Raw genomic sequence first — 13,069 nt, 5'->3', positions numbered from 1 at the left:
TTGCGAGTTGTATGTTTTGTATGTTGTTAAAAAAAAAAAAAATCAATGTTAATCACAACAAAGGATTACTGTGTTGTCATTATCCTGACTCCCCATGCCTCTTGCTTTCCAGGAGAAAGGCCTGGAGAGCTCCCTGCAGAACACCCAGCGGCTGTACTCCAGCCAGCTGCAGGACCTTTCCCAGGTGATCGCCGGGCTGGAGGGCGAGCTGGAGCAGGTGAGGAGCGGGCTGGCAACCCAGCGCCAGCGCCACAGCCAGCTCCTCAACACCAAGATGAGGCTGGAGCGGGAGATCGGGACTTACCGACGTCTGCTGGAGCGCGAGGAGGGCAGGTGAGGGCGTGGGGCAGAGAATGGAATGAAGACGTTTGAGGAAGCGGGAAAAAAAATAGTTGAGTTGGAATGTTGCGGTTTCACCATCAACCAGGAAAGTAATTAATACTTTGTAGTTGAATGGGGTTTTCCCAGGACACTGGAGCAACTTCCTCTTCAAAACCAGCGAAACTCGGCAAACAAAGAAAAATAAGATACTACATGACCAAATATCAAAGTCTGCATCTGAATAGCAGATGTTACACACACATGGAAGTCATTCACTTCTCCACTTAGAGAAAAAGCACACAAAATCATTTCTTAGTCGTTCCTTTGTACAGCTGTCAAACGATGATCACTTCACGTGTTGGCCTTTTCAGTTTGCTCAAAGCCTACTATTCTGTTAGGGATTATGTAGAATCTGTCTGTATAGAAAGTGAAAATCCACAATATTAATTGCAGGTTGAGACATACAGAGGCTGTGTAGTACAGCCAAGAGAAATAGTAACATGTGTCACGGCGTAACCACAGCCCTGGGGGAAACTTACTACTCTTGTTATGTCTAGAGTAGGGGTCTTCAACGTTTTCTAAACCAAGGACCCCCTAACTGAGAGAGACAGATCAGGGACCCCCTACTACATATCAATCAATCAATCTTCAATCTTTATTTCTATAGCACATTTTGTACAAGTTAATGTAACATTGTGCTTTGTACAAAAGCGACATAAAATAAAACTTTGTTCAATTAAACACAGTAAAATATATACACAACACGTATAGAACACGAGCACACACACACACACAAACTAAAGATTAACATTGAACAGTGACAAACTCAATCATTCATAGACTTTTGTAAAAAAGCTTGGTTTTTAGCCTTTTTTTTTTAAAAGTGATTAGTGTGGAAGCCTCTCTCAGTTCCACTGGCAGGGTGTTCCAAATGATTGGGGCATATAGACACAGAAAGAGGCCTCCCCTGCTCTCGAGTTACAGCGAGGGATGGTTAAGAGAACGCTGCCTGTGGATCTGAGGGTTCTTGCTATAGGGAGCACGGTGGCTCGGTGGTTAGCACTTCTAGCAAGAAGGTTTTGGGTTTGAACCCAGGTCGTCTCAGGCCTTTCTGCGTGGAGTTTGCATGTTCTCCCCGTTCTTGCGTGGGTTTCCGCCGGGTGCTCCGGTTTCTTCCCACCATAAAGACATGCATGCAACTAGGACTACAGTTGAAAATTAGCCGACTGGCTAACACTGGTGCATTTACAGAAATGTTGATTAATGTGCATTGTCCTAATCAAAATAAATACATCTTAAATCTTGCTGGTTCGTATCTAACGAGCATGTCTCTAATATAGTTTTAGTTTATCGGTGTTTTAAGCCCCCAATGTCTCCTTCCAGGGAGGGCTGCCTGGAAGGCACTAGTTAGGGTTAGGTGCCTTGAAGTCAACGGTCGCAGCGCTACCTGGAAGGAGACGTTGGGGGCTTAAGACACCATCGAGCAGTATACTGAGATATACTATATTGTATAAAATGAAGTTGCATATTAAACTGGGCCTGCAATAACGGCCTAAAACCTAAAGCCTTCATACATACCTTTTTAATGATGCATAGAACATAAAATGTTAACTGTTGGCATGATTCTATGAATCATGTTTTAATGTTAAACATACATGTGGCACAGTGAATCATTAGGATTATAATATGTTGGATTCATGTTAAGACATTTACATTTTTTTTTAAACGTTTCCATTACCAATTATTGGGTGCGCCCCTCCCCCTCCCCCCTTGAGTAACTCTGAGGCCCTCCTAGGGGTCCTGGACCCCCTGTCAAAGATCTGTGTTCTAGAGCTTACAGAGCTTGGTTTTGTTAGTGCATTTGAAAACTGCAGAAGCGTCACTTTCGCTGTGTGAGCTCTGTGACACAGGTAATCCAACCCCAGCCTGGCGGCCAATAAAAAACTAACAGCTGGATTCTGCCGTGACGCATGTAACAACAGTGTTTGGAAATTGACCAGAAAAAAAAACGATTAGCGTAGATGAGGAACTTTCTACCAGTGAGTCATGGCCTAAATGATGCGGCTCTGTCTTGAACCAGTCAAGATAATTATTCCATGCCAGTGTCAAGCTGTTTTATTAGGGAATATTCCACTCTTTTGGCACGGCCTTTAATTATCGAGAACACCTCGCATCCAGCTCCTTTGCAATTGAACACATTGGCTGCATCAACCACGTGATTTGTCATTTTATAGTTTGAGGAAGGTAGTTTGGTTTCATGAATCTTGTAGACTATGTTCCAGACAGATTGCAGATGCGTTTCATTCAGGGTATGACTTTTGTCTGAAATTTGCATTGTTTGTTCATATTTGAGAAGGGTGGCAACACAAAGGGCTGTGCGACAAAAAAAGAGACAAGAGCATCCTCATGCAGTGAGAACGACTCTTACAGAAACATCTGCTCAAATAAAACCTCAAAGGTCTCTGAGTTGGTTATGTCTGCAAATTATCCAAATAAAAGGCACAAAAGATAACCCTGAAAGGTAAGTGTTTTGACATCAGAGTCTTGTTCAGCTGTGCAAAGAGAGTTCACGTGAGGAGAGAAGGAGAGAAGAAAAGTGGAGGGGAAGATGAAGACTGGTATTTCAAGGAGGCCATGAATCTAGTTTTTTACTTACACTCTTTAAGATATTGTTATGGAAGTTGGCAATGAAGAAAACTTTAAAGGTGCCCTGCCATACAAAACAGTTTTTACTTGCATTTTTTTAAATTTAAAAAAAAATTTTAAAAGCAGAGAAATCAGACCAATTACAAAAGCTGGTCAGTCTGACATCATGTTGCCTGAGCTCATTACTATTCATGAGCTCGCCCAGTTGGGCTGGGTAAAAGATTCTGACAGCCAGGCTGTCATTGGCTAGCTGTTAGCCAATCCGATTCAAACAGCTTAGCTTGTTGAATATTAATGAGAACTGGCAGAAATCGAGCTGAGTCTTCCTGCAGGCTTTCTATACCACGCTAGAATGGCTTGAAACAAGGTAACCAAGGCATTTTTTACACAAAAAATGTTATAGAGTCCATGGTAGAACTTCCGACATCACCACAAAGTCATGAAATACGTGTGGCAGGGCACCTTTAATATTAAACAGTACCCAGAACCAGGTGCGTAGGCAGTAATGGGCCAGGGCGGGGTTTTGATTAAAACAAAACTGTTTAAACCATACAATCAAACAATTAGATCAAACGCCTTCGGAACGTAGTTGGTTGCTATGGTAACAACAGGCAGACTCTCCGGCTGCCTTCAGCAGCTAACGTTAGCTAGCTGGCTGTTTAGACAATGCACCATGGATGTGTTAAGCAATGCACTGTTAAAAGTTACCGCGACAACCATGGCTTCTCTTTAAAGTGGTATGGACAGTTTTCTTGGATGGAGTACAGTGTAAATAAAGACGAGCTCTTCTGCAGCATGTGCAGACATTTCCCCAGCGGAGCTGACAGCCAATCAGAGAGAGAGGAGGCCCTCACAGAGGTAACATTAAGTCAAATGTGTTTTATGCTTCTTGTGTTATTAATGAAGTAACCTAACCTAGTGACCTTCCTATTTAGTAAGAAATGGTGAACACTGATGATGGCTTCTAGCTGAAACGCGTTTGTGTTTTGCCCACATTAAATAAGATAACTTATCTGTGAGTGACGTAGTTTTTAGTTTTCTTTGGTCCTGTCACTGCCTTGGACTCCATACATTGTCTAAGATTTGGCACCTTGCTGGCCACTTTTCATTATATCTTTCATAATTCAGACAATGCTAGTGGAAGTTTTCATTCTTTGATTTTCTTTTACTGCTGGTAGCTGCTCATGATCTGACCATAGTCCTGAAGCAACAATACTGTTGCATTGTTACATGTGTGATTTCTGTCTGATGTAGGCTGTTCTATGTCATGCAGTATGTAAACGCCTTCTCTGCTGTATGGGTTCATGTTTAGTTGCCACTTTGTGCTATAAAATGGTTCATTTTATAACAGTGCTGTGCACAGCCAATGCTGCTGGTTCTGCCGGTGCAAATATATTTTAGCCTGAATAGGTTATAACTGACAGGTTTTTATCTATATTGTTGTGTACAAACTTTTTAGACTGAGTTTTGATGGTTGAGCATGTTGTAGACAGTACTGTTATTGCCGTTGTAATGCAGTATGTTGGAAGGTAAAATCGTTGCTGTTTTTTCAGTTTGTCCGTTTTGCTAATTCGTCTTTTGAAAATGGCCCACTCACTTTTGTACTGGCCCGCCCAAAATACTATTTCTGCCTACGCCACTGCCCAGAACACTACAACACACAAATGTCTTTCTGTCAGCAGGTTTATGGAAAAACTACTAGCCAGATTTTAATTAAACTTGCTGGAAGGGTGTAGCATAGGCCAAGTCAGAACCACATTCAGTTATGGGGCAGATCTGAATCACGCGGCGGATGAAAACATTTTCCCTACCCTCCCAGCCATAGCTACACATAAACATACCCCAGTAGCACAAACCCAAGAAGAAGAATCACAGTATAAAATAGAATATAAAGTTATAAAGGCAATACAACTTTATAACCCACATTACCATTTGTGCTGCATTCATGTGGTGGTTACACTTTACTTTAAGGTATCTACATAAGAGTGACATGACACTGTCATGAACGTGTCATAAACATTATAAACAAGTCATAAACGTTCATGACATAATGCTTCTTTTAGTAAGTCTCATTCAGTTTTTGTCATGACAAGTTAGGGTTAGGGTTAGGGTTAGAGTTCATGTGTCATGACTGTGTCATGTGTTCATGACAGTGTCATGTTACTCTTATGTAGATACCTTCAAGTAAAGTGTTAGCCATGTGGTGTCGGAATAATTGGCACAAATGAGTTCCCAATCATTTGTAATGGCTCTCCTGATGACCAACCTCTTCTTCTCTTTGTTGTTACGCATAAACGCTCCGAGCAATCAAATGCAACACATTTTCCTTCCATGTTGTTTCCACATTACAACTTAAAACTCATCAAAAACACCTAGTCGGAAAATCTACTACTACTAATTTGGGAAACGGGACCAATGAATGGGGCACACGAATGCACCATTGGTGTTGGCGGAGGTCTGCGCTCTCCATTCCAGTTGTGGATATGTGTCTGCTGTCCTCCATCCATTGGCCTTTGGCTAAGGCGTTATAAGTAGAGCTGTTACAATTCCAAATGTTGCTGTACAATTAATTTTCTCAGAAATAATTGTGATTAACAATATAATTGTCTCCTTCTGTCAAATTTGAAAAATATTTATTTATTACCTTTTTAAATAAATTAAAACATTAATGATCTTGCATTGCCAGACCTTCCTCCACAGCGTTGCGGAGGAGGGTCTGGCTAGTCCACACAGCAATCCGGGATGGGAGAAAAGCACGCTCTGGTTTATTGGCATTTGCATGCCAATGCAATGCACATGCACATGCACATGCACGTCTGTGTGTGGGTCGGAGCCCCGAGGGCAGGGGGAGGGGTTAGATGGTGTGGAGATGCTACTTTCTAGCATTTCAACATTACCAAGCCTGCCTTTAATCAACACACACACACACACACACACACACACATGGTATATACAATCCACATGCCTTTTGGTTGCCATTACTCTGCACTCTGCCCTTCTGCATGCAGGTACATGGGCCGTACTAGGCAGCAAATGAGTCTGCGGTCCTGGAGGTCTTTCATGGAGGAGCCGAAAGAGAACGGGCTAGAGAACAGCTTCAGTGACCCTGCTGTTACTCCGGACGAACCCAAGTCTGAGCCCCTGCCTGAAATACCTTCTCTCCTCCCAGTAGGCAGTGGGCTAAAGAAAAGCATACTGCATAGACAGCAGAGCCTTGTGATACTCACAGGTAAGACACACACACACACACACACTCTAACTACAGAGTTATCTTGTTATGATTTTTAATTGATGTCTTCTCACAGAGCCAGAGCAAGAGAAATACTTGCCAATCTCCACTGTGAAGACTCAGGAGTTTCTTCAGGGCAATGTGGTGCGGGAGAGTGCAGAGGGTCATGGCACCATCGAGTAAGTATTGATCTTTTTGCCCCCCATTGACCTGTAGTCAGCACCTTTGGTTCAGTCTGACATGTAGGCATTTTTCATGTAACAAGCTCTAACAGCATCACTTTAGAGGTTACTGTTCTACACTACCCAGATAAATGCCTTTTTACTTATGAAACAACATAGTTTCTTTCTTGCCTAATCTCCTGAAGCCTTCAGTTCACATATCTTTGACTCAGTGAGTTCTTTATTGACTCATTAGTTTCTAATTACACACTCATCCGTGTCCTCCCCACCCTGGCGACGTCTGGTCCAGCAGGCTAGATGTACGCGCTCTCAAAAGAATTACCATTACACGTCAAACAAGTTACGAGGCATAAATCGTTTAGTTGGCTGCACAGGTTCCCATGAGAAATTCATCAGAGCGCTGCATGGGAATGTTCCTCCTTTAATGGCTTGTGTTTGATGTGGAGATACTGGCCTGGTGTGGAGTCTTCAGGGCGGGGCACCTGTTATTGTTGGACGAGACAGGGGTGGAATTCTTTAGTCATGCTTCAGATGTTGCATGCAAAAAGCGACACGCACGCACGCACACACATGCATAATGTCCAAACACTGCCAGAATATTTACACTGTCTATGAGCAGCAGATCATAAGTCACTCTGTCACTTGATGGATTCTTCACTGATGTCAAGGGACTTTGGTGTCAGTCCATTGACTTTATTTTACCTGAATGTTCCTTGAATCCTTTATTTAAAATTCCACTGACAGGAAGCATTATCTTGTTGAAAATACTCCAGTTAGGCTGTTCTTGTTACCTTCAACAGAATTTTGGTCTACTACTTTGTTAGGTAATGCCCCAGTATCAAGTTATCTGATAGTACTGATACAACCAGAGTTAGCCAGCTGAATGTTCCCCCAAACCATTACAACTACCTCAAAGGCCTATGCAGTGAAAACATTCATAATGTGCATGGCCTCGTGCTGTTTACATCCCAGCCTGAGTCAAAAGTTGTGGTGATAACAGTACTGAGATCAGTGGTGTAGTCTACGTGATATGCAGGTATACGCCATATACCCACTAGAATTTCCATGTACCCACTTACAAAAAGCACAAGGATACGTAACGTTTTGCTCATGAATTTACCCCGTCTGTGTTGCGAGTCACCTAGGAACAACAACACAGTTGCTTGGCGGTCATTCTCTGTGCAAACATGAAATTAATTAATGTGAATCACTAAAGTAGATATGAAACGAAAGCCAACTCAAACTACTCTCTCATGGACCTTTTTCATAGCAGACATTTTGACTTGTCATAGTAGGAAAAGCACAGCTGAGATTGATAACCTTAACTGGCTCAATTCCATCAAGTGTCCCAGTAAGATATTTCAGTGAGTCAGCATGCACAATACCAGGGCCTCTCCTAAGTGGAATTCAGCCATCAGTAATGGTTTAATACCAGGGCCTCTCCTAAGTGGAATTCAGCCATCATTAATGGTTTAATACCAGGACCTCTCCTAAGTGGAATGCAGCCATCAGTAATGGTTTAATACCAGGGCCTCTCCTAAGTGGAATGCAGCCATCAGTAATGGTTTAATACCAGGGCCTCTCCTAAGTGGAATGCAGCCATCAGTAATGGTTTTGAACACACCTGTGCTTTTCCTACTATGACATGTCAACATGTCTGCCCTGAAAAAGGTCTATACCAGGTCACATCTGAGGCAACTGAAGAGTTCTCCCTTGCTGCCCTCTGGTGTTACTATGCAACCAGGTGTGTCATGCATAAAATGAATGAATGAAAGAATTTGTGGTTGTTGTTGTTATTGTTGCACAGTAAGATTGAAAATGGTCCACCCCGCATGTAATTACATGACACACAATAATACTTAGGGTTGGCTTAAAATAATTGATTCTCCAATTAAAATCCATCTTTGTTTGAGTGTTCTGATATCAATTAATAAAATCCCGAAATCAATCTTTTTAATATATGCCTTTTCACCATGGATGGGGTGAATTGGCCCTCATTTTCAGGGGTCAATTCTTAATGTAAACATTAACCTGGTGCATTATGTAAAAAAAATAATAATTTGAGGGTTGCTTCTTGCTTGCTCAATTTACAGCATAAGTTCTATGAAAATCTTTTTTTATATATCCAAGCAAAGTTGGTATTGTAAGTGAAATTTGCCTAACCTAATTGATATCATGGGCCCCTACTTTTTTTCTATGGGCCCCTCCCTGCACCCACAGCTATTCATTCTAGCATCTTTTTGGGCCCTCCTCACATGAGGGCCCTGGGTACTCAGTCCCCTATTTCCCAGTCTGAGGCCCATGGATTTGGGAAATCATTGGCGATACCCAGCCCTGATAATACTATAAATAAATAGACTTCCTGCAGTTGACATCCACATTCAAAAGAAAGACAAATCATTTCTGCATACCACATGCTATAAATGTTTCTGAATAAAAGAAAACATGTTTGACACATAAACAGAATAGAGACCTAAAACATAAAACCATACATGATAACTTATGTCAGATTGCAGGGACCCAGGTTCCAGTCAGCCCAAGATGATTTGTTCTGGGAGATGGGTCAATCCTAAGCAGGATGGATAAACACATGAGGAGCTGGGTCCAGACTAGTTTAATGATAGCCAGACAGATTCTTTTAAGAGGATGGAAGAATGAAGGGGTGCAGCATTGCCTTCAATCCAGGAGTGGGCTTGTGAGAGGGCTAGGGTGGTGGCGTTTGAAAAGATGTGATAGAAACGGTTTGCCAGGTTGGATGTCTACACTAGAAAGTATGATGAATGCAGGCATCAGTAATGGTTTAATACCAGGGCCTCTCCTAAGTGGAATGCAGCCATCAGTAATGGTTTAATACCAGGGCCTCTCCTAAGTGGAATACAGCCATCATTAATGGTTTAATACCAGGGTCTCTCCTAAGTGGAATGCAGCCATCAGTAATGGTTTAATACCAGGGTCTCTCCTAAGTGGAATGCAGCCATCAGTAATGGTTTAATACCAGGACCTCTCCTAAGTGGAATGCAGCCATCAGTAATGGTTTTGAATACACCCGTGCTTTTCCTACTATAACATGTCAACATGTCTGCCGTGATAAAGGTCTATTGCCACGACATTTTTTTTTTTTAAATAAATTTTTTATTAGCACCTTCAGACATACAAAACAAATTCCATAATGTGTGACAGGTAATGTCAGATGGCGCACAGAACATAGAAACACAAATTGAACAAGAACAAAGACCCTCTCCCACCCCCCACCTTCTGTGGTCTCGAGGAAAACAAAACAAACAAACAGAAACCACACCTTGTCTAGTCCCTCTCCTCTACTTCTTGTGATGCTGAGGTCATTAAGTCTGATATTTGTGCTGCTGTGCTTTTCCATAGGCTGACAGTCGATGACTCGGCTTTGTTAATCCTTGCTGTAGAGAACTTGAGCATAACTATGTCCAGAAAATACACCAACCACTGTTTTATACAAAGCGAGTGAGGGGGGAGCCAGCGTCATTTTCTTGGTTGCAGTTGAGCCGGCTAGCCAAATGTTTCTCTGTCTCCTAAGCAGGTGTAATTTCTGACTGACAATCGTGTCAGTAGGAACTTGACATCCTATCACATCAGATATTATTGAAGTTTATTGCCAAGACTTTTGACCTCTCTCCTACCAGGACGGAGAACTTTGACAAGGTGGTGAAGCAGTGGGAGGGCTCCTTCTTCAGAGGGAATCCCAAGCTGCGGAAGAAGTCGGTGTCGCTGCGCTTCGACCTGCACATGGCTGCAGCAGACGAGGGCTGTGGCCAGACCAAACAGGACAGCCTCCCCGACGTGGAGGTGTGTCTTATCATGAAGAGATCGCGCAGCATCCCGACTATCACACAGTAACTCTCACCGCTTTTGCGCTGCTCCGGGGTTAGCACTTGTGATTGTTGAAGTAACAGAAACATCAGCTGTGCCACTGACATCCGGGGTATTACCATCCATTGCCATTAATGCGCTTTAATGTGCGTTTTCAAATCACAGCATTCGTTGCATTTTTTTGCAACTGACGACTGAAACTTGAGATTTCTTTCATCAAATCTCGACTTCTGGCAGGATAAGCATTTCCCATCAGGCTATTGTGCTGATCTAAGCGGCCATTTTTTTTTTTTATAGTGTCAGAAAACCACATCAATATATATCAGAGCTACATTCATTACCTTACAGAGGATTACAATGTAATGTGTAAACATATTTCTTTTTCATCATTCTAGATGAGGAAAAAGTGTCCCAATGCTTTCACAGTTTCAGTATGACGTCACTGGACCATAGAGATTATATCGACCATGCACACATTACTACAGCCTTGAATTCTAATTAACACTTGGTACAGGAGGCTGAGTGCACAGCTAGATGGAGACAAATGAAGGAGTGGAGTCACAGAGGACTATGAGCTGCTGTGAACTATCTAAAGGTGGATTTCTTTTTTTCTGTAAGAGACTGTACGGAAATTATTAGGGGGAGAGGGGTGCAGAAAAGTGGGAGGATTATGTTTTTTTTCATTAATTTAATGTTAATGTTAATTGAATCTCTTCAGTTAGCACCCTAGTTTGTCACTATTCAGTAAGCAGGGCACATTATTTTGTTATGCTTGCCATATGTTTGAAGCACACAATCGTCATTTTTTTCGTGCACTATTAGTTATTAACGGCAAAATGAATTGTAACAATTCAATAGAGCTAAATCACTTTAAGATTTTGTGGGGAGGATGTTGCAATTTTTTCTCGTAGTCAAGGGGAGGGTCCAATGGAAATACTAATAATGCTGCGTTTAAAAAAAAAGTTAAACCTAATGTTCACCCTCCCCCACCCTAATAGTTTCCCTGAAGTCTCTAAATGCTTGCACTGCAGACACATCCAGCACTTAGAAGAACATTAGCACTGAGGGATATCCAGATCGGGTGTACTTTGAGGGTCTTCTGTCATTGCAGTTCATTATTCTCTCTTTGTGGAGAAAAAAAAAAAATCTTGAAACACAAACTGATAATGTAGCTACATTTTACGATGCATTATCGCAAAAAAAAAAATATATAAACTGCTGACTGTGATCTTAACAGCAGTGAAGCTCTTAACACCCACCATGTCTCAGAGGATTTAAAAATTCCCTGTCTTAACCAGAGGAGGGCAGTCTTTGTAAATAGTTAACACTGCAGTGTCTCTTCAATGCTCAACTCGGGGTGTGTAGCACGTAACATCTGTTACACCTTAGATTAAGAGTTTTTATGCTACATTTTTGAGTTGGCACCAAATAAAAGAAAACTAAGAAAAGGACCATTGTGCATTGCATTTGGGTGCCTCAGAATATATTGAGAATATTTAAAGATATTATCTATGCAGTTCTGTGCTTGGTTTTGCTTTGCTTCATGGAGCACACTTCATTCTGGGAGCTCTGTAACTCCAGAATGAGGCATTATGCTTTTATCTAACAATTTATCATTTGAAAATAAAAATAAAAAAATATGTGCAGTGTGTGTTGTGTTTTCTGTCAAATGTTCATATCATCATAAACTTAGTTGGATGAACTAGAACAGTGGATCTGAAACCTTTTTTCAATAATGTACCCCCGTTGACATATTTTTTTCAGCCAAGTAGGCCCTGACCAGCACCAAACATTTTTGGTAGAAAATGAAGGGTATATAAAGAACACTGTGGTTCTCAACCTGGGGGTCGGGACCCCAAAGGGGGGTCGCAAGATAATTTCTGGGGGTCGCCAGATGGTTGGGGGGGGGGAGAAATAAAAAAGAAATAACATATTCTAGACTGGGGAATGGTTTTTACATTATTGTGTGAAATTTGGTACATTTCATGTGTTATATTCATAGCTTCATTTGTAAATCAGGAGGTCCTGGAACACAGAAAGGGGTCAGGGGGGAGAGAAAAAGTCACAAACGCATCACAAATCCACAGAGCCTGGAGCTCATTGGACAAGCCTAGGTGCTAGCTGCTAAAAGTAAAACTAGAAGTCATTAAAGCAAAGCATTATGTGTTAACGTGTATCAATAAGAGCATTAAAAAAACTCACTCAAAATCAGCAGGGGGAAGCGTGAAGAAACAGTTTGCAGCTCTCTTTCTCTTGTTGTCAATGGGGGGTGGGGGTCGCGAACACCGACCTCATAATCCTGGGGGGGTTGTGACTCGAAAAGATTGAGAACCACTGCATTTAAGCATGGCTCCATCAGTGTCTGATTTACAGTTTGTTTTTACATTTTTTAAACAACGACCATGTAACTGAAAAACACTTAAATGCTATTTCAAATGTTTAGAATCCATCACTAAATTCATTCATTATTATAGTATAGGAATTATGCATGACTGATATATGTTTTAATTAACTTTGTTTTTAATCTCACAGACCCCTGTGCAGTATTCCAAAGTACCCATTGGGGTATGCATGCCCCCATTTGTGAAACAAGGAACTAGAAGGCCCAAACGATAAACCACAATGTCTTCCTTTATGTTTGCAGAAAGGCTTTGATGACGAGGTAAAGGAAAAGATAAAGCTCTCTGTTTTTCACACTTTCAAGCACGACGTGTGTCCCTCGCTCTTTCTCAAGCTCAGACGAACACTTGCAAAGTTCAACAGGTCAACGTGTTTATTGCTCATAACAATTATAAAAAAATACATGAATACAGAGAAGAATTTGTTTACAGTGTAGTATAATACATAC

The 13,069-nt window shown here is 41.6% G+C and overlaps 1 protein-coding gene across 1 annotated transcript in view; it reads left to right on the top strand.

Moving 5' to 3' along the window:
* Positions 1–11,817, top strand: part of krt222 (keratin 222) — a 58,097-nt gene extending 46,280 nt beyond the window's left edge. The window contains exons 10-13 of the mRNA XM_028589836.1: positions 113–333; positions 5,976–6,196; positions 6,273–6,375; positions 10,035–11,817. Coding sequence (XP_028445637.1) covers positions 113–333; positions 5,976–6,196; positions 6,273–6,375; positions 10,035–10,248 — 759 coding nt within the window. The 3' untranslated portion in view covers positions 10,249–11,817. The remainder of the gene's footprint in view (positions 1–112; positions 334–5,975; positions 6,197–6,272; positions 6,376–10,034) is intronic.
* The last annotated feature ends 1,252 nt before the right edge of the window (positions 11,818–13,069 follow it).

Source organism: Perca flavescens, chromosome 2 (genome assembly GCF_004354835.1).
Source record: "Perca flavescens isolate YP-PL-M2 chromosome 2, PFLA_1.0, whole genome shotgun sequence".
Lineage (NCBI taxonomy): Eukaryota > Metazoa > Chordata > Actinopteri > Perciformes > Percidae > Perca > Perca flavescens.
Note: the sequence above shows the minus strand (reverse complement) of the source record. Positions and strands in the feature narration are given on the sequence as shown.